Here is an 18,917-nt window from a genome sequence, read left to right as displayed (position 1 = left end):
TGTAAACATACAATTAATCTACTGCAATCTGCAATCACTTTTACATGTGACTTTACATAACTACACACCAACATGAAGTAGCAGCTCCAACTGCCGACATTAATACAACTAAGAATTTTTAGTTTTTGTTTCAATTTGTGGAAACATGTTCAACAGTTTAAAGCATCATGCTTAGGTGTAAACATTTTATAATGTTTTATAACCCCTAATATATAATAATTATTATGATATATTATCCTAATAATTTTAGGAACAATAAACATTTCAAAATGCACCTGCATTGTTTTTTGACTCTGTTAAATTAAAAAGTCTGTTCAGTCATGTACTTTTTCATGGTGCTTTTCTTAAAAGTAATGTTAAAATCTTGTCTCGTCTCGCTCCGAGTGTCTCGTGACACCCCTAATGAATACAATGCATATTGTCAAAAATACTGGTACAAGCATTCATCAGCATTCATTGACTAAATTAGCGTCGAACAGCGAGATTTAATGCGCTCAAACGCCTCATGAGAACAGCCACAGCTGCTAGTACAGTGCAGAAGAAAGGTGACATCATGAAGTTGTTCATTGTTCTGTGAGAGTTAGATGAACAAGTAAGTTAGTTTGATGATGACGTTGTGCATTAAAAGTGTTTCATCTTGAAGATTTTTCAAGATCATTGATATTGTGTGCTAAATAAGAGCTGGTCTTTTTACGTGGTGCTGTGACTAATTAGTGTGTTTTCTGAGCTGTATGAGCTTGTCATTTGTTTGTTGACTGGATGTACTGAGTATGTTAGAAAGCCCCCAGTTTTGCAGGCATAAGTACATCTATGCTTTCACGAATAATGATTATATAATCTAATAAATCTAATTATAATAACGATTTCGGTACGTTAAGTGCCTTTGTTTTCATAATTATTTATAATTATTACGTTTACGTGTGACGTTATTTGCATTGTACTGATTATTTCCATGTTGTTGCAGGCCAAAGCACAGCAAAAGAGCATAAAGATCACAGTTCACCACATCTTACCACAGTTTGTCACCCCTTAAATACTCAATACACAAAGAAATACAAATAAATTCACCAAAAAAAATAAAAAATAAAACAGACAAAACTGCCAGGAGATATCTTACCCCTCTAAAATCCTCTCCTTTTTAAATTAGTAGTCTATGTGTGGAGTTGAATAATAAGTCACATGATTTTTTTTTTATATAATGTCATAATATATAATAATATTTCATATTATATCAAAGATGCTTCATTTTGTGGTTTATGTTTTTTTAAGTGTGCAGGAGTGGGGGTGCATGACTTCCAGTCAGATGTTTGAAAGGGACTGTGAAAAGTTTGGGAACCACGACTCTACAGGACTGACTTCCCACCTGAGGTGCCATGTTGTGGTCACAAAGGAAGCTCTGGTATTTCAGCGGAATGTGGACGCTCTCCTTAGGACTCAGATAAACCTTTGGACCTGGAGCGCCTTCCTCCATGTGGAACATGTCCTTCTCCAGCAAGGTTGGTGTTTTTGTGAGTTGTTTAAAGTACTGCCACTCTTCTGTGTTGGTGATGACACTGGATGGACAGATAATTGCACAGAAGGGAGATTAAAAAACACACTTTTTAAACCGTTTTTAAGTGGTCAGTCAAGGGTTAGAGTAGGACTACTTATATACTGTATATTATATGTACATACATAAACAATATAAAATATTCCAGTTCAACATGCACCAACAATTTTCAAAGTTGCAAACTGAAATGCATCATTTATTTTCAGAACAGGATACTGTTCAGTAAATTCACTGGTAATTCATCACATATCACAAAAACAGAACAGAGTTACTGGCTGGTATGAGAACATTAAAAAGGAGGGGATTACGGGAGAGTTTTTGTGATACTTTCTTAAAACCAAATGCTTCAAAATTAGGGCCATCAATTAATCAGATTAATCATTACAAAGTGTGGACAGGGATGGATGAAAACCTCAATATTGAGTTCTACAGAAAACCTATCTAGACAGACCAGTTACCTGCTCTTTGACACCCATCACCCACTCAAACACAAACTAGGGGTTATCTGAAGCCTCAAAGACAGACTATAGAAGATCCCCATCAGTGACAACGGAAGCCAGGAGGAGGAGACATATACAGTATAAGGAAGACTCTTTCTAACTGTGGGTATCCTAACTGAGCCTTTTGGGTAGTGACTGAAAGGACAAGATCGCGGGTACAAGCGGCCGAAACATGTTTTCTCCGTATGGTGACTGGGCTCTTCCTTAGAGCAATGTTGCAATGTTGCAATGTTTCCTGCCTCCCGCCCAAACTGTGGATGTAATTTACTCCACCCCCGGGCCTCCTCCAGGTACATCTTCTGCCGAGACCACTCCTCTGTGATTGGTCACACTACCAAATGCTCCCGAGGACTTCTGGACAGCTGCCGAACCCCTTTTGTCCAATTACTTACACAAAAGAAACACAGTTACTTACAGCCTGCTCTCTTGAGTCTTCAACACAACCAAGTAACATTGGGAAGGCGTCGGACTTCAGCAACAGTTTGGCGAATAGTCCAGCTTCGTAAAATTTTCTCACATTTCTCTCTTGTTTAAACACTCTCAAATGTAAAATTTCATTTGAATTTTAATGATCAATCTCTTGGACACAACAAATGAAGTGACTCACCGTATTCACTCCTCTGATGTGCCTCGTCCCTGCGTGGTTTGGCTGTAGCGTTTTTGTATCCTTGTTAAAACATATTGCTCCTGTTGTAGTAATTTACACCTCCTCGTAGTCCTCCATGAAATTAAGATTCAATGATGTATTCCATAATGGCGCCCTAGCGTTCATACAACTATGATCGCTAGAAAACGAGAAACATGACAGTGCTGCACGAAGGAGATTGATTGACAATGCTCTACAGCCAATCAGAATGCACAACACATTGGCCGGGTTCTCCCTTAGCCAATCAGGACTGTTGTGGCTCTATACTGTATTTAGCCGGCTGACGAGGTGGGGGGAGACGTCTAACTCTCACAGGAGTATACAACACCCTCTACTGGTAGCAAAAGTAAATACAATAACAGACACACAACAGAGCACCCATAGATCCCTCTAATACACCACAAGGACGCAGAACACAATGCGCGTTCGTACACTGTAAAAAAAACAAAATAAAATTGCACTTAAAGAAATCCACAAAACAGCAAACCTGCAAAAGGTGAACTACGATCTAGCAAGGGAACACTATATTTGGGTCCATAACAAATAATTTTATCGATTTCCGATTTTGTGCACAATTGGAAAATGGACAAAATGGATAATGGTCGGTTGCCCACTTGTCCAACCTGGATTTGATGCAAGCAGTGTGAAAGTTGCACCTTTAAAAGGCAGTGTTAGCTGCAAATGACCAACACAAACATGAACATTGCACAGACAGCACAGTGACTTAACTCAGGAAGAACAATCTATTATATTAAGTATGAAGCATATACTTGCTAAAGGAAACGTGGCTGCAGCTGCTCACTGCAGGAAGGAAGGCAGAAAGGCAGAAAATCACCAACTATACGTGAATGCGTAAGTTTGCCACATCATTAACAAACAAATACACACTGCACATATGAACTGCATTACATTACTACCTTATTTTAGTTTTATTTTTGTTGATCGTTTTCTATTTTATTCTTTCAGTTGGACCCCGGGTGATATCAGGTGAACTTGTGAACAAATAAAAATGAAATATAAAAATAATATTCAAAGCGGTATGTTGTGTCACATGTGTATGATGCCTTAAATGTGTCTGTGGTAGTTGTTGTGTTATATCAAAACACACTTAAATGACATGGACATTGATGTAGCTAACAAAATGAACATAAAATAATGACGAAAGGAGGCACTGAATTTCACTCTGGCTGAGTGACGAATAGAAGATCTGAGATTAATTTTACTTTTATTTACAGAAACAACTGAACACATAATGTACATGTGAAATAAAATAAAATATTTCAAAATGGAAACTATTGTCTTTCTTTTTCATAGGCACTGTAAGCGCTCTGTTTCACCGTGTCTCATCGTAAACATACAAACCCAGAAGCGGGCTTTAAGCCAGTCCCTCCAACAACAATCTAGAACTTTCGTCATAAAAATCATGACGAAAATCAAAAGGGTTCTCCCTGATCTCTTCATATCCTTGCTTTTAACTCTTGCTATCTGCATTGAATCGACGCGGTGAATATCCACAGGATTGTCAATAAATGATTGTATTGTATAGTACTTTATTTATCCCACAGCAGGGAAATTCACTTGTTACAGCAGCAAGCAAGATACGCAAGTAAAGAATACATAGTGACTACAACATGGTTCAGGTGGTGCAGGTGTTGTAGAGCCTGACAGCGGTCGGTATGAAGGACCTGCGGAACCTCTCCTTCTTACACCGTGGGTGTAACAGTCTGCTGCTGAAGGAGCTGCTAAGGGAACCCACAGTGTCATGTAGGGGGTGAGAGGTGTTGTCCATGTCCATGTCCATGTCGCCATTTCCCCAGGGACAAGTGATTGGTCAGCGGGCGGGGCCGTGATAGACCGCGATCTCTTATTGGTCAGTGGGCGGTATTGTTATTGGCTCTGATTTTGTATTGAACAAACTTAACCTACACTGGAGCAGGTTAGCTCCAGCGTATAAATGACAGTGGCAATGTAAGACTAGATAGGCAGCGGTCCTCAAAGGCACGACAACAACATGTAGCCTGAGCGTGTATTCATTTATCGTTACAAACTACAACCATGAACATCACATCATCGAAGATAGGCTTCCTTTTATTCCAGCAGCACGAGTGTCATGTCACTTCCTGATGCAACACATTACAAAATAAGAACTTTGTACAGTACACAATAAGTAAAGGCGTAATCTTAATACAATATTCAACACTGAATCCTCAAACTTATCCAGGATAAGTTGCTGCTTTGTATTACAGGCCCTATGGGAGAATTAACAATACACACAATGGCAATCTTGGAGGCTTTTGCTGACGTAATTACACGTTGTTTTGAAAGGGTCACAACACACACCGAAATAATATAATTACGCCATAGCGTCTCAGCGCCAGTGTAAGTGATGCAGACGGGCTCCTCCCCCAGTGTAAGTGGAAAAAGTGGAAAGAAATAAATGATAAACTGATTCTTTTCCACTTCTGGGCAACACATCTTGCAACATATTGAAGTTGGACAATTGGACAATCACCTGTTATCTGTTTTGTTCCTTTTCCAATTGTGCACAATATTGTAAATTGGAAAAAAACGATTGTTTTTTGTTTGTTTTCGGTTTGGAAATAAATATTGAAAAAACAAGTTTTGGTTTTATTTTTAAAAAGAAATGAAACATGGATTTGTGAAGTTTTCAGGAAGTTAAACTGAAAGATGCACCAGCATAGTTTAAAGGGATAGTTGTGATTTTTTTGACATGTGTTTCACAGTGTTTACATGTGAGGATGACGACCGCTGTGAATTGAGAGAGCCAAAGTGAGAGCACTGTGAAACACATACACAACAATAGACAAGCGGCAGTGTGCAGTGATTACGCAGGGAGACAAAACAATGCCGAGCGATTGTGAGGTCTGACCTTTTTGTGGAAAATGGTTTTGTGATGCAAATGTATTACTCTTTTGAAAGCATACTGCTTGGAGAAGCAAAACGTTTTACTTTTCTGACCCCACCAACTAGCTGGAACTACTTTCTTCAACATCAAAAACTGACCGGAACTCTGCTCACGGCACAAAGTGGTGGAAAAGTCATCATTGATGGGCTACACTGCTGATGGGGATGTCATACGACTTCATCTCCTAACTATCCTTGTAAATTAAAAGTGTGGACTCACTTTGGTTTTTATAGTGTGGACGGGACAAAGCCGGATAAGGACTTTCCGGTTTGTAAGAAGTGTCTCACAAAAATGCAGCACAACAAACATGCACAGCTACCTCGTTCGCCACCACGCTCTCAGAGAAAACTGTGCCTACTAAGAGAAATAGTGATTTTTCTATTTGAATGCAAAATGTTGTGTTGTTCAATGAAGAGATGTGTGTTTACTTCTTTTATTGTCAACATTGTCCTCATGCAACCTTATCCGGTTCACTCTGTCTCTTTCCAGTGATTACGTCACTATACTACACTAAACATTTAGATTTACTTCTTAATAGAAACTACTTCTACTTAGTATGGATTACCTACTTGAGAGACATAGAATGCTGTGTTTTGAACTGAACTGTTGGTCAGACGCCGTAAAAAATCCTGTTTACACTTATATTACACTAAAACAGTGTCATTGTTTTTGCACTATTACTGTTTGTACTTGGTTAAATTATACTGCATAATATAAACAACGAAATAGACTTTTTTTGTGTGCTTTTGCTGAACACTATTGCTGTATCGAGATATTATCATTATCGTGACCCATATATCGCATATCGTATTATCAGGTACCCTGAGATTCCCAGCCTTAAATGCTAGTAATACATATATAATTATTTTGCATTATAGCCCTCTACAGGAAGTGCGGTCTTGCTCCTGATATTCTGTTTTCTCAAGGTATCTACAGTAAACGCAGCCTTTGCTGCCAAAATAAAAAAAGAGGCTCGTTTATATTTTCCTTTTTTTTTTTTAACAATGAAAATGGCGCGTGAACACTACATTGTTAACAACTTGGAATCTATAAAGTATTTCCAGCACTTCTTCATCACCTCAGGAAACACATCGAGAAGGTGTGAAAACGTTGTCATGGCAGGGCAACGCTTGTTACACTCTACTTGTTGTTAACACTCAAAACACATACTGCACAAAAACACATGCTGGAGTTGTGACGCACTTGCAAAATTACGTCAGCAGTAAAACAAAACAAAAAAAAGTTGGGATAACAAACACGCTCACCTGAGCTCAGGATCATCACTCTGGATAGTGACAGTCTGAGGTGAGTTGAAAGGGTTTTTAAGTACAAATTCCATGTACTCTGCAGAGCCCAGGCTGGCGTAGAGTTGATACGAGGTGGTGATGGAGTAGCAGAGCATGTTGCTGATGCCTTCTGCCTTGTTGATGTCTTCATGTGACATGGTCACAAAAGGTTGTCTGGTCAAAGTAACTCTCTTAGTCCGATCCTAAGACCAAACAGCCATTCAGAAAAGAAGATGTACATATTATGCAACACGATATCAAACATTTCTTTAAAATGTATAATAAAGAAAAAGTGTTCATTGTGTCAATATATATATATATATAAACCACCAGTATCAAAACTGTGCTAATTTTTAATGTTTGGATCTGCTATGGACTGTAAAATAACTGACCCAAATATAAGACAACCCTGAAAATAAGATATGTGTTATGATTCTTGTCGCTCTGCTGCCGCCTGCTGTCTTGTTCCCGCAGTTCTTGCTGAGGCGGAGCTGGAGGCTCATCAGTACACCTGCCAGTAATCATCCGGCTCCCATTCATAAGCCGTGGGAGGTCTGCGGTCCGGTGTTTGATAGTTGTCTACACTCGCCGACTACCTAGCCGCCTGCAGTCGACCTGACCTGTAATTCAGCTACCTTTCCTTTGGTCTTGTTTACGTCATCCCACCGGTTGCTGATGAATATTCCTTTTTGTTTTGCCACGCTAAGGTTAGTGTCGTCCTGTCGGCCGTACGCCACAGTGATTTTTTGTTGCACCGCAGTTTTTCCTACACCCTGCTGGTCGTAGTGTTTTGAGTTGCCTGTTGGCCCTGTATCCTCCTAAATAAACTCTCGCACTGTGTGCACCTGCTCGCCTTCGTCGTGGGGTCCAAGTTTTCGCCTGAGCGTGACAATATGTCCTCTTTTTCAAGACACGCTTTTGGAAAAATAAAAGACAAAATGCATCTTAAAAAAAAAATTACATTTTCAATAGCAGTAAATAACAACTGGCAGTTTGTGTTAAAAATGCTACCATCCAATATTAATGAGATGCAGGACACTTATTTGATGACTCTGCTTCATTGCTCACTATTTTCTTAAATATTCGCAGCATAACTCCTCCTCTGTTGTTTGCTAATTCGCTATATCGCCCATTGAGACACTTTTTTTCCCAGCGGGTGTCTGTGACACCAGTTCACTGGTGTATGTGAGTGACGGGAAGAAAGTATTTGACTCACGTGGGGAAAAGTTGCTTGGCAACACCTACTGGTTTACATGTATACAGTACTTCTCTAGATCTGGAATTTTGGACAAACTGTTCCTTCAGACTTTTTTCTAGGGTGAAAATACTGTCTTATATTCGGGTGAATATGGTAAATATGTATGTTTACACCATATTTAATGTTGTATGTTGCAGCTGTAATTTTGGTTGACAGTGGGTGTTTTTCATTTGGCGGGGGTATGCTGTTACTCTATGCATCATCCAATCAATGGCAAACATGCCCCTTATGTTTGCCATTGATTGGATGATGCCACATTAACAGTGTATACAGTACAAGTCAAAAGTTTGGACACACCTTCTGATTCAATGTGTTTTCTTTATTTTCATGACCAGATTCTCACTGAAGGCGACACAACTATGAATGAACACATGTGGAATAATGTACTTAACAAAAAAGTGTGAAATAACTCTAAATACGTCTTATATTTTAGATTTCTCAAAGTAGCTCATACTGTAGTAACTTTTTTTGAAGGCGCTGCAAACCCTTGCTGTTCTCTCAATGAGCTTCATGAGGTAGTCACCTGAAATGGTTTTCACTTCACAGGTGTGCCTTGTCAGGGTTACTTAGTGGAATTTATTGCCTCATTATTGGGGTTGGGACAATGGGGTTAGGTTGTGTGTGTCCAAACCTGTGGCCTGTACTGCATCCAATAATGGAATATTGGCAAAATGGGCAACACAATTCTGAAAAACTGTGCGTATATTATCCCCCATTGATTATATATGTATTTTCATGGGCACGCATGTACACACATAAATACAAAACAATACCCGCAGTAGCCTATTTAAAGATGTTGTAAAATGTATTCCATACCTCAAAATTAGTAATTACTAAAGGTGTCACGTGAGATCAAAACATGATTTCTTGTTTGGAAAGCTGTCTCGCGGGAACGGGACAGCCAGAAGCCAGTCAGACAATTAACTATGGCATTGCTACTATGAATAATAATATAAGTAATAGATTGGATCAAAGTTACTAGATTTATCAGATCAAAACACGTAACTGTTTGAACTTGTCTGCACCGGGGCTGCCCGGACTGTGTGTCTGACATGAAGGTGTAATGTGGCGACCATAAATCCGCTTCACAACACACAGCATACGTAGATGAGATCTGTCATGACAATTTAGCGGCATGGTTGCTATATTTAGCAAGTAAGGGTGTGCATTAAAAATCAAAGGCAGGATGTGTTTCTTGCATCATGCATTTATTCTGAAATTAAATACAAGTGCTCCACAAAGGTGAAGTACCCGCCGCGCAGGATATCCACTTCTGATTGTGAAGCAGACAAACTGGCAGCACCTACCTTCCTGGTGAAACACACACGGGTGTCCAAAGTATGGCCCAGGGGCCATCTGTGGAACGTGGCTCATTGCAGATATTAAATAAGATAATAATAACAGACAGTATGAATTGCCTTTAAAAAAAAAAAACGTCACAAACGACAATTCCGCCACTTTACAGAGTGGAAGTATTATAATTTCTTCTTCTTATTATTATTATATATTATCATAACAGGTTTATTTGGTCTAAAAAAATGTAAAAAAATGATATTTTTTAGCGCCAATTTGTGGGACAATAAGCAAAACCCCCTGCATGGTTTTGTGACTCGGCTAAATAAAAAAGTTTGTTTGTCCAGTCAATATTTTTTTTATTGTACTTTTCTTACAATTAATGTTAAAATCTTCTGTCGCTCTCGTGGACTCAATCTCGTATATCGGCTCATCTTATAAGTTGGGTGTCTCGTAACACCGCTAGTAATTACTAATTAGGCTACGCATCACAGTAAAACAATTAAGAATATTTAAAAACATTTTAAAAAAGTAATGATTTTCACACGTGTAACACAGGGATTATAAAATGAAGATAAACCTGACCAAAACTAATCATGGCTACTTTCCTATAGATGTGAAACGCAAATAGAGCTGTGAAGTAATGGAAGTAGGACTCGTTAATACTTCACATAGAATTGGCTGTAAGGACTGTGTGAAACAAAAAAAACAAAAAAAAACGTCGACCCTAACTGAGGAAGTGTAATGTACAAAATGTCTGACACAGGAACACCGTACTGCCAAAATGACATTTAGCATGTGCACCCGCGGGTGAAAGAACAAGATGTACCTACAGGCAGAAGAACAATTAACACCTTATTACTAAAGCACAGAAGCTTGAAGGCCACGGCGTGACAATAGTAAAAATGGCAGGCTTCCTGGCATGTCTTCATGAAACTTCCCTTGTGAACACTTTAGAGCCAAAATGATGATTGAGGGACAGTCTACTATAGTTAAAGTGTGAACTCACCATAGAATTTGGCATTTCAGAAGCTTCCTTTTTGCCCTCCTTCTGGTAAACGGCAGCCATGCACTGTAACTTGCGGCATCCGCTGTCAGGCTTCTCCAAAGAAAAGGTGCCATCAGTGTTGATCCTGCCTCTGTTTAGTGGATCCATATGTACCTGCAGTCTCTGGGCCTGTGCAGTGTTCCTCACTATGAAGCAGAGACAAGAAGACACAAGCATGAAATGTATTTACCAAACAGAATGAATTCTAATCGCTTCTTGCTTTCCACCATATGTTCTAAAAAGCCTCCAAATGTCCAGGGAAAAGAGAGGCGCAAACAAATTATAAAGTGTTTCTGGAGCACAAAAAACCTACGGACTGTGTGAGCAGTCCAGTGGAACAACTGGCACTGCTACAAGTGGGTCACAGCCCGACTCGCGTCATTCCAAAGTCCATTCCAAAGCATTCCCCTTCTTTTCAAACCATGCATCCACTGCATGCAGAAAGTCTCCAATTAAATACAGGACTTGTTTCCTAGTCACCAAATAATCCATTATGATTTGGACTGGATCATACAAATCCCCCATGTTGCTGTAAAAGCTCTGACAAGAGAATTTGCCTAATCCTGCACTTTTGAACAACACACTGACATGACCAAAGTTAAAAGCCTAAGGCCATTGCACTTGAAAGCACTTGAACGATTATTTTTTCTATGTATGGAAACTTATGGCCCACCCTGTACAACCAAGCACACTCACACTTCCACCTATGGACAATTTAGTCTCCAGTTTTCTATGCATATTTTTGGAATGCGGGAGGAAGGCGGAGTACCCGAAGAAAACGATTCAAACACTCGATCTCCTGACTCTGCGGCCAGTTGTCTCAGGACTCTTTGAATAACATCCAGCCATCTGGTGCTTGCCTTTGCGTCTTTTCCAGCCTGAGGCCCAGGAGCCAAACAGCAGCAGGGCTTTTGTTGTGTGGTCTGGAGGCTGCCGGAGAACATGCCAAACGATAGTCATATGTCTCTGCACAATGAGGCAGGATGCGGTAGGCTACTATGTGTGGCCTCTCAGGATTTGGTTGGACACTTGTTGAGGCCACCTGATGTTTTCAATGGTCCTGTGGGCTCTACTGTCAAAAGGACTCTACTAGTCTAGCAGCCAGGGACTTGTTCAGGAGCCATGTCTTTGAGCTGTAGAGCAGGATGGAGACAAGGGCTGTATTGTAGGTGCGGAGCTCCGTCTTGCAAGAGACTATATTGTGTCACCTAAGTGGTTTCCAGAGTTACTGTAAAGTTGATGTCTCTTCTGCAGAGGATCTCTACTTTCAGGTCCGCATTTTTGGTCACTGTGGAGCCCAGATACAAACGGTTGATGGGCTCAACAACTTTGTCACCTGTTTGCAGGTGGGCTGGAACAGGCCCATCGCCAATGTGCATGAGCTAGCTAAGCATAAATGAAGGCCGAGCTTCTCTGCTTCATCCTGGTCGATGACCTGAGCGTTCCCCACTTGATTGTAGGATGAGCTGAGCAGAATGGCGATATCAGCATACTCCAGTTCAGCCAGATGGTAGTTACTGAACAACACACCATGGAACCGCCGGATCGGTGTATGTCCTATTTGAGGCAAATGGTGCTCACAGCAGATACTGACTGGCTTTCGGACCCCTCTGGACCACTCCCAATACAGTTAAACGCCACATTTTGGAGTGGCCTTTTATTGTGACCAACCTCAGGCACATCTGTGCAATCATGCTGTCTCATCAGCATCCTGATAGGTCACACCTATCTGAGCTGCAGAATATTCCAGAGTAAAGTGTGGCTGACGGTATCAAAAGCTGCCCTGAGATCTATGAATCCGACATATCGACGGCAGTTTTTTCAGAATTCATGCGACCTCTCAATTAGCAGGCAAACTGCCGATGTGTGGTCTGAAGTGGAGTGGTTGGGCATGGCGCCAGCCTGCTGCGGACGGCGGCTGCCTCTGATTGCTGGAAAAGCGTGGAAGAGGAGGATCCGTCTAAAAATTTTGCCAGGAATAGACAGGGGCAATGCTTCTGTGATCGCTGTAAGTAAGCCTGTCGCCCTTTCGTTTCTAAAATGGTAGGATAACGCCCCTGGTCCAGCCGCTGTGTTACCACTAAGTTACTGTAATTACCTGGACTATAACACCTGATACTACCATGTGCAAGTGTACACATCATCACAGAAGACCCTCCCTGCACAGCTGACATCCCCCCAGACATCTGTAAAGCTGATGTTTACACTGGAGTTTAAAAGAAAGTGCTCCTGTACGCACAGACGACAAGAATGGTGATCAATCCTTACGAATACTTGGGACAGTGGCCATAATAAAATTTATAATACAATTAATACAATTTATATTACTACACATTTTAAGATGAATATAATATTGTTACAGATGCATCTAACTAAGTATCACTATTTGTGGTATAGTTACAAAAAAATTACAAAATATGAACTTTTAAAACACTTCTTTAAGAATGAATGCCACCCACTAATTAAACACCATACCACCAACAGATGACTGGGACTTTCTGCAGTTCAACAAACACAGTTTCACACATTTTTTGTGCACAATTTTCATATTAATTGTTATGTACACAAATCAGAGTGGTGAAACTGGGTGCAACCTTTCACATCTTTCCTCATTAGTCAAGATGCCTGTGAGCAAACTTGTTAAAACTCTGCATAGACATCCTGCACTGTCGTGCATGTCACTGCCAAGTCTCAGTCGCATCTTATGACAGGGTTCACACTTGTTGTGTACAGTTGTCGACACTTCACCTCATATGGTTTACATTGCCCCTGGAAATAAAACACGGTTGCAACATTTGAGCAGCTTTGAAGTATCCAAATAGACACAGTCGTAGGTCAGATTGCAAAATTTTACTGGCTTATGCTGCTCATGAAGGATCTTGACACATTTCCTTTCTTTGGATCCAGAAAGCCCAAGACAGTGGAATGGAGAGCTGCACATATCAAAATAGTTGGTGGAAGTAGAGACAAATCAAGAACTAAATCAACAATGAGCAGAATGTTTTTGTACAGTGGCATGAGTTGTGAATTAATCGTTGCAATACAGTGGAATAATGTAAATCCAATTAATTTGTTCTAGAGTGCCAAAAAACATGAAACATGCTTTTTAAAATAGTTTTACAATTATAGTTTTTCATGCACAAAACAATTTAAAATGCATATAAATGCAAATAAAAGATAAATGAAAGGGATAAATTAATATTTAAGGTTACATTTACCTTCAATGAAGAGAAGATGTTGGTAGCGAGATCAGCACGGGCACGCTTGTGTTTTGCCATAAATTATTGCTTGAATTCAAGACTGTTTCTCACCTCAAGTCTCTGTTTTTCTTTTGATCACGGCTACAAAGTAACTTACAGTAAAATTAAGCCAAAGAAAGTGCCAGCACTTTGATATAGAAGGTGAAAAACACTATTTAACTCAATAATTAACTCACAGCAAAACATGAAGGTGGTGTCCAAAATGTTGGATTTCAAAAAAATGTAATTCTTGCACAATAAACTATTCCATCCATCCATTTTCCATACCGCTTGTCCTCACTAGTGCCACAGGTATGCTGGAGCCTATCCCAGTTGTCTTCAGGCGAGAGGCGGGGTACCCTCTGGACTAGTCACCAGCCAATCGCGAGTACATATAGTCAAACAACCATTCACACTCACATTACAATAAACTATTAAATAGCTTATTTCTAATTATTACATAGGTTAAAAAAAGAGTGTATGACACAAGGACAATATTCATGTGATTCCAGATAAACCTCCTGATTTCCACTTTTGTAGAGCATTTTGACACATTTTTCAATATTTTATTTAGCTCACCAGTGAATTAATGAATGTGTCTTAAAAGGACAAATTAAGGGTCATGTTGGAATGAAGTTGGACCATTTTGGTGGTAATCTGTGCTGAGCTCCACTGAGTGCCCTTCCAGTTTATATGTGAGGTTCATTCATTTTCCCAGCATACACTTAGCATCACATACGACACACTTGACTAGCCATTGCTTGTTTAAGAGAGAGAAAAAGTGGCTTCCTCAGTATGTAAGTGGTTGGACTGTGCATGCACATGCATGCGCACACACGCATGCGCGCACGCACACACGCAAACACACACACATACACAGGGTTGTGGCTCGCCACCAGAGATGCTTCTGCAGACTCAATTAGACTGAAAATTGAGCGGTTCAGTGGTGCAGCCAACAGCCAGAATGTGGAATTGATCTGGTTGGCTTGATCAAGGCAGCCAGAAGGACACTGATGGCTAATTGCAAGGATAAACACATATGGAGGTGCTTGGATTACATTACATTGAAAGGTAAAACATGCTTGTCTGTTCAGACAAAGGGTTTGAATTAAAGTGTTTACCATTGAGTTGGCGAATGTTCCTGGTAGACAGGCTCCCCCCAGTGAAGCCACCAGTGACTTCACGAGGTATGATGATGTGAGAATGACACTGTGTGCAGTCTGCTGCCCTTCTCCTGCTTGGATCTACTTGGTGCCCTGTCAGTGAGAAAGGCCAGTTGGATCGTTAGTTGGATATTCAAAGTTTAGATCATTTCACACCTGGAAGAGCTACTCAAAATCTGTAAGGTCACTGAAGAAACTTAAACAGACTTTTATTACCTTCTAAAGGGCAAATGTTCAGAAAGCTATCACTGAGCAATGGCCCAGTACTTTGCAAAAAAGTTAGCCTGTGAGACCAAGAGAATAGAAGATCAACTCAAACGTCTTACACGTTTTATGCATACACAATAGAGTGGTACAATTTGGAGTTCAACCGTGGTTTTCTGAAAAATAAACATCATGTGTGACAATAGCAAGAAGTGCATGCATTTGGATTTGTCACCACTTTGCCTGTCTGGGACCTAAACCGGTTTCCTCAGATGAAAGGAGATCGGTTTGGATGCTCAGAAGCAACTCAGAGAAATTAGCCTGCCATAAACTGGAAAACTGCTGGAACGCGAGTTTTACATCGTTGCGGCCTGAGAGGGTGCCGACCAAGTAAGAAGGCCCTACTCCGAAACAAAATTCTGTTTTCACACTGTCTTCACTTCAACAATTATAATATAACGGTCATTCCTACAATTTGGTGCCATTTCAGCATAGTAACTTAAAAAAAAGTTTAACTTTGCAAGAAACATTCATATAATCTGAAGGAAGGCTTATTAAACAACAAGAAAAATATATAGATTGAGCTCAGGATATTCAATTTGAATAATTATGACCAAATCCTTGGCATGGAGTTCAAGTGTCCACACCGTTACGGGACATTTTCATCTTTATTAATAAGTGTTTTTAATGCATAGTTATTGTGCTTTTTGCATTTTTTAAGAGCTAAACTGTCCCTTATTTGATTTGTAAAATAATGTAAAAAATATCAATAAATACCCATTATCTTGAAAAAAGCATGATTTATTTTAAAGCAAAGCGTAGATTCAACACTTTTGATTTGCAATAAAAAGAAAGTTGAATGGACATGTGCCCTATTTTTAACCTATTTCAGTTCAGTCATTTGGTTTCAACTCATTCACTATGTTAATAACCACAAAGACAATCAAAATGTTACTACATGTTATGTAATGTAAAACACAGAGTAACAGGATTGACACAGCAGTGACAGAGTGGACATATTACATTGTATAGCCATACATTTCATGAAATAAAAATAAAAGAAAAGGCCATTCATTTACTTTACCACACCCCGAAACCGATTTATCTAATTTTACTATAAAATAATGCTCAACATACATATGAGAGACAAATTCTTGTATATTTTAATAGTTAACCCATCTGCTCTTCTATTAACTTCCACACCCTTTTGTCTAACTGTACAGCTCTTTTGTTTACTTGTTTAATGCATTCTTATGCATGCATTGCACTCTAATATCATCGTCAACATCCAAGATGGTTGCTGGGTAAGGTTCATCATCATAGGTAACGGGATAGTTTGAATTTTTTGACATGAAGTTGTATGACATCCCCATCAGCAGGGGACTATTTCAACAGTGACTTATTTTCCCATTTGGTCCCACGAGTCCAGTTCTGGTCGGATTTCCGTGACGAGGAACGTAGTTCTGCTTAGTTGCTGGGTCATTTAAGTAAAGAGTTTGGCTTCTCAAAACAACATGCGTTCAGCATCATACAAATGCCTCCTCAAAAAAAATCAGACCTCACAAATCACTCTGCGTTATATTTGTCTCCCGAGAGAGCACCGCGGCCATCTTGTTTACATTTGTTCCACAGCGGAAGAAGATGCGAGCGTCTTCATCACATACACACAAATACAGAGGCGACAGTGCGCAGGGACACAGCAGAAAATCGCAGCAAAAAATCCGAACTATACCTTTAACAATATAGCATTGTCCAATTTTTTTCTCGTGTCCTGCCTCTATCCACCTCTCATCTCTCTTTCTTATGTTTGTATTTTGCCCGTTTTTCAGGGTCTCTATGACGCTGTGCCCTGTACTGCCTTTTCTCCTGCAGATAGCATACCACTCCCTGACAAATACGTGCATGATTAATCAGTCCTAACAATAACAATAACTGGAAATAGTTAATCATCTCTTTCTGAAGTCCACCCTGTTATTATGAGTCCATCCTGTTACTGTGAAAAATGGTAACAGGATGGACATTTTAGGCTCAAGTTATTCATTAATACTCATTAGATGAGTTACATGGTAGTCCTGATTTTCATACGTACTTGACAATATACACTAAGGACACACCAAGAACACAACACATTATTTGATACTAGACAAAGCTACTACACCCATTAAAACCTGACAAAAAGGACCCTAACTGGGTTTCTACACTAATTTTGATAAACGCTGTATAGAGCAAAGAACATTTTTGGTTAAAAACAAATCATCAGATGCGAACACCTTCTTTCATTTATGGGTGTCTTTCCGATGGAGATAGAGCCAACGTGAACACACTAAAGGGAAAAACCTTGGCTTAGAACACCTAAGGCAGGATCAATACTTGGTCAGAAGCCTGGCGGGGTTAATTAGCAACTTGAATGAGCAGAGAATTCTAAATGTAGAAAGCAGACTGTCACTCTGACTGATGCTTCATGTTCCCTGGCTGAGTAATCCATGTCATTTCCGCAGTAGAGCAAAGACAACATATTAACTGACTGAATCTTCCTTCCTGGAGGTGGGAACACATCAATAATAATTTAATAATTCAAATAAATTATTTCAGTTTGAAGCATCTCGGACACCATCAATCCCACAAACTCTTATGTCATAGTTTGTACAGTCCAACTGACAGTTTGGTGTCATTGTGTAAGGTAAATATGTACTCCAGGGTGAACAGAGAATGATGATTGATTTCCCATATGACCCCATTCGAGTGTCTGGAGAAAATGAATGCTTTATGAACACCACCTGCACCAACAACACTGAATAAAATGGGCTTGTTTAGTTATACAATATGTAGGACAAGACTTGAAATAGTTTGATGGAATTTAGAGCCGACTGAAGGACTATTAATGTTAAAAGTCCTTTTAAAACCTATTAGCTTCCTAACTTTGGATCATCCAGACATGCTCAAATGAGATTCTTAATTGATGGAGAAGTTGCTAAATTGTTTGCTGAGAGGTTCTGGATAGCCCTTCAATGATGCTTCCACTAAATTCTTCTAGAATTTATAGCAAAGTGTGGGTGTTTTTGAGAAGTGGCATGAAAAGCATCCTCCAAATATTTTAGAGGCCGACTTCAACAACAAACTGATAATGGGCTACAGCTAAATGAATAATAGAGGCTCAGGGTTGCCATGAACACTGACAGCAGTTGTGTAGATTAATGGCTGAGGTGTCTGCCTTCCCAAAGCATCGCCTTCATCATCCATCAGCCTTTACCGCCTTCCCACTCAGCACAGTGTAATTGTTTGAGTTCTATTTCCCCTGAAATGCTGTTGTGAGGACATTACTTCTGCTTAAACATCTCCCATCCATAATATAACAATGAGACGCAAAGCCTCAATGACTCATTATGGGCCCTTTCAGTTTATTTCTTGTGTGCACTGAATTGTTTTGGTGATTAATGGAATTATGCAATGATGTCCGCAAAGGACGGAATATGATGAACATCAAGCACTATTTGTCCATAATAAAACAAATGGATTAATAATGAACCAAATTATAATCCTCAGATTTAATCATTCTAGTGTAATTAACCATCTTGCACCATAGAAGACTTAATAGCCACAACTAACTAGGTTGGCACTGATGTCTTCATAATTGTCACACGACCAGCCCAAAATTACTCCATCTTGTAATTACTAATAAATAATTACTAATAACAAATAGCAATATTGTGATACAGCTTACTGTCTCACGGTATAAGATCAATACATCAACATCACACTGATTAATTAAATAATCTCTCTATCTGAATTCTCTGAAATCATGTAA

The 18,917-nt window shown here is 39.6% G+C and overlaps 1 protein-coding gene across 12 annotated transcripts in view; it reads right to left on the bottom strand.

Annotated features, from left to right (window-relative positions):
• The window catches only part of LOC129170635 (nephrocystin-4-like), a 270,848-nt gene that overhangs the window by 46,162 nt on the left and 205,769 nt on the right, over window positions 1-18,917 (bottom strand). For all 12 annotated transcript variants that reach the window (XR_008566724.1, XR_008566725.1, XM_054758947.1 and 9 more), the window contains 4 exons: window positions 14,867-15,001; window positions 10,468-10,652; window positions 6,887-7,110; window positions 1,364-1,553 (listed from right to left, as the gene is read on the bottom strand). Coding sequence is in view for 10 of the 12 variants with exons in the window: in XM_054758947.1 (XP_054614922.1) it covers window positions 1,364-1,553; window positions 6,887-7,110; window positions 10,468-10,652; window positions 14,867-15,001 (734 nt within the window). In the remaining 2 variants the exon portion in view is untranslated. The remainder of the gene's footprint in view (window positions 1-1,363; window positions 1,554-6,886; window positions 7,111-10,467; window positions 10,653-14,866; window positions 15,002-18,917) is intronic.

The sequence above is a fragment of the Dunckerocampus dactyliophorus genome, chromosome 1 (genome assembly GCF_027744805.1).
Source record: "Dunckerocampus dactyliophorus isolate RoL2022-P2 chromosome 1, RoL_Ddac_1.1, whole genome shotgun sequence".
NCBI lineage: Eukaryota > Metazoa > Chordata > Actinopteri > Syngnathiformes > Syngnathidae > Dunckerocampus > Dunckerocampus dactyliophorus.
The sequence above is the reverse complement of the archived record's forward strand: the minus strand, read 5'-3'. Positions and strand labels throughout refer to the sequence as shown.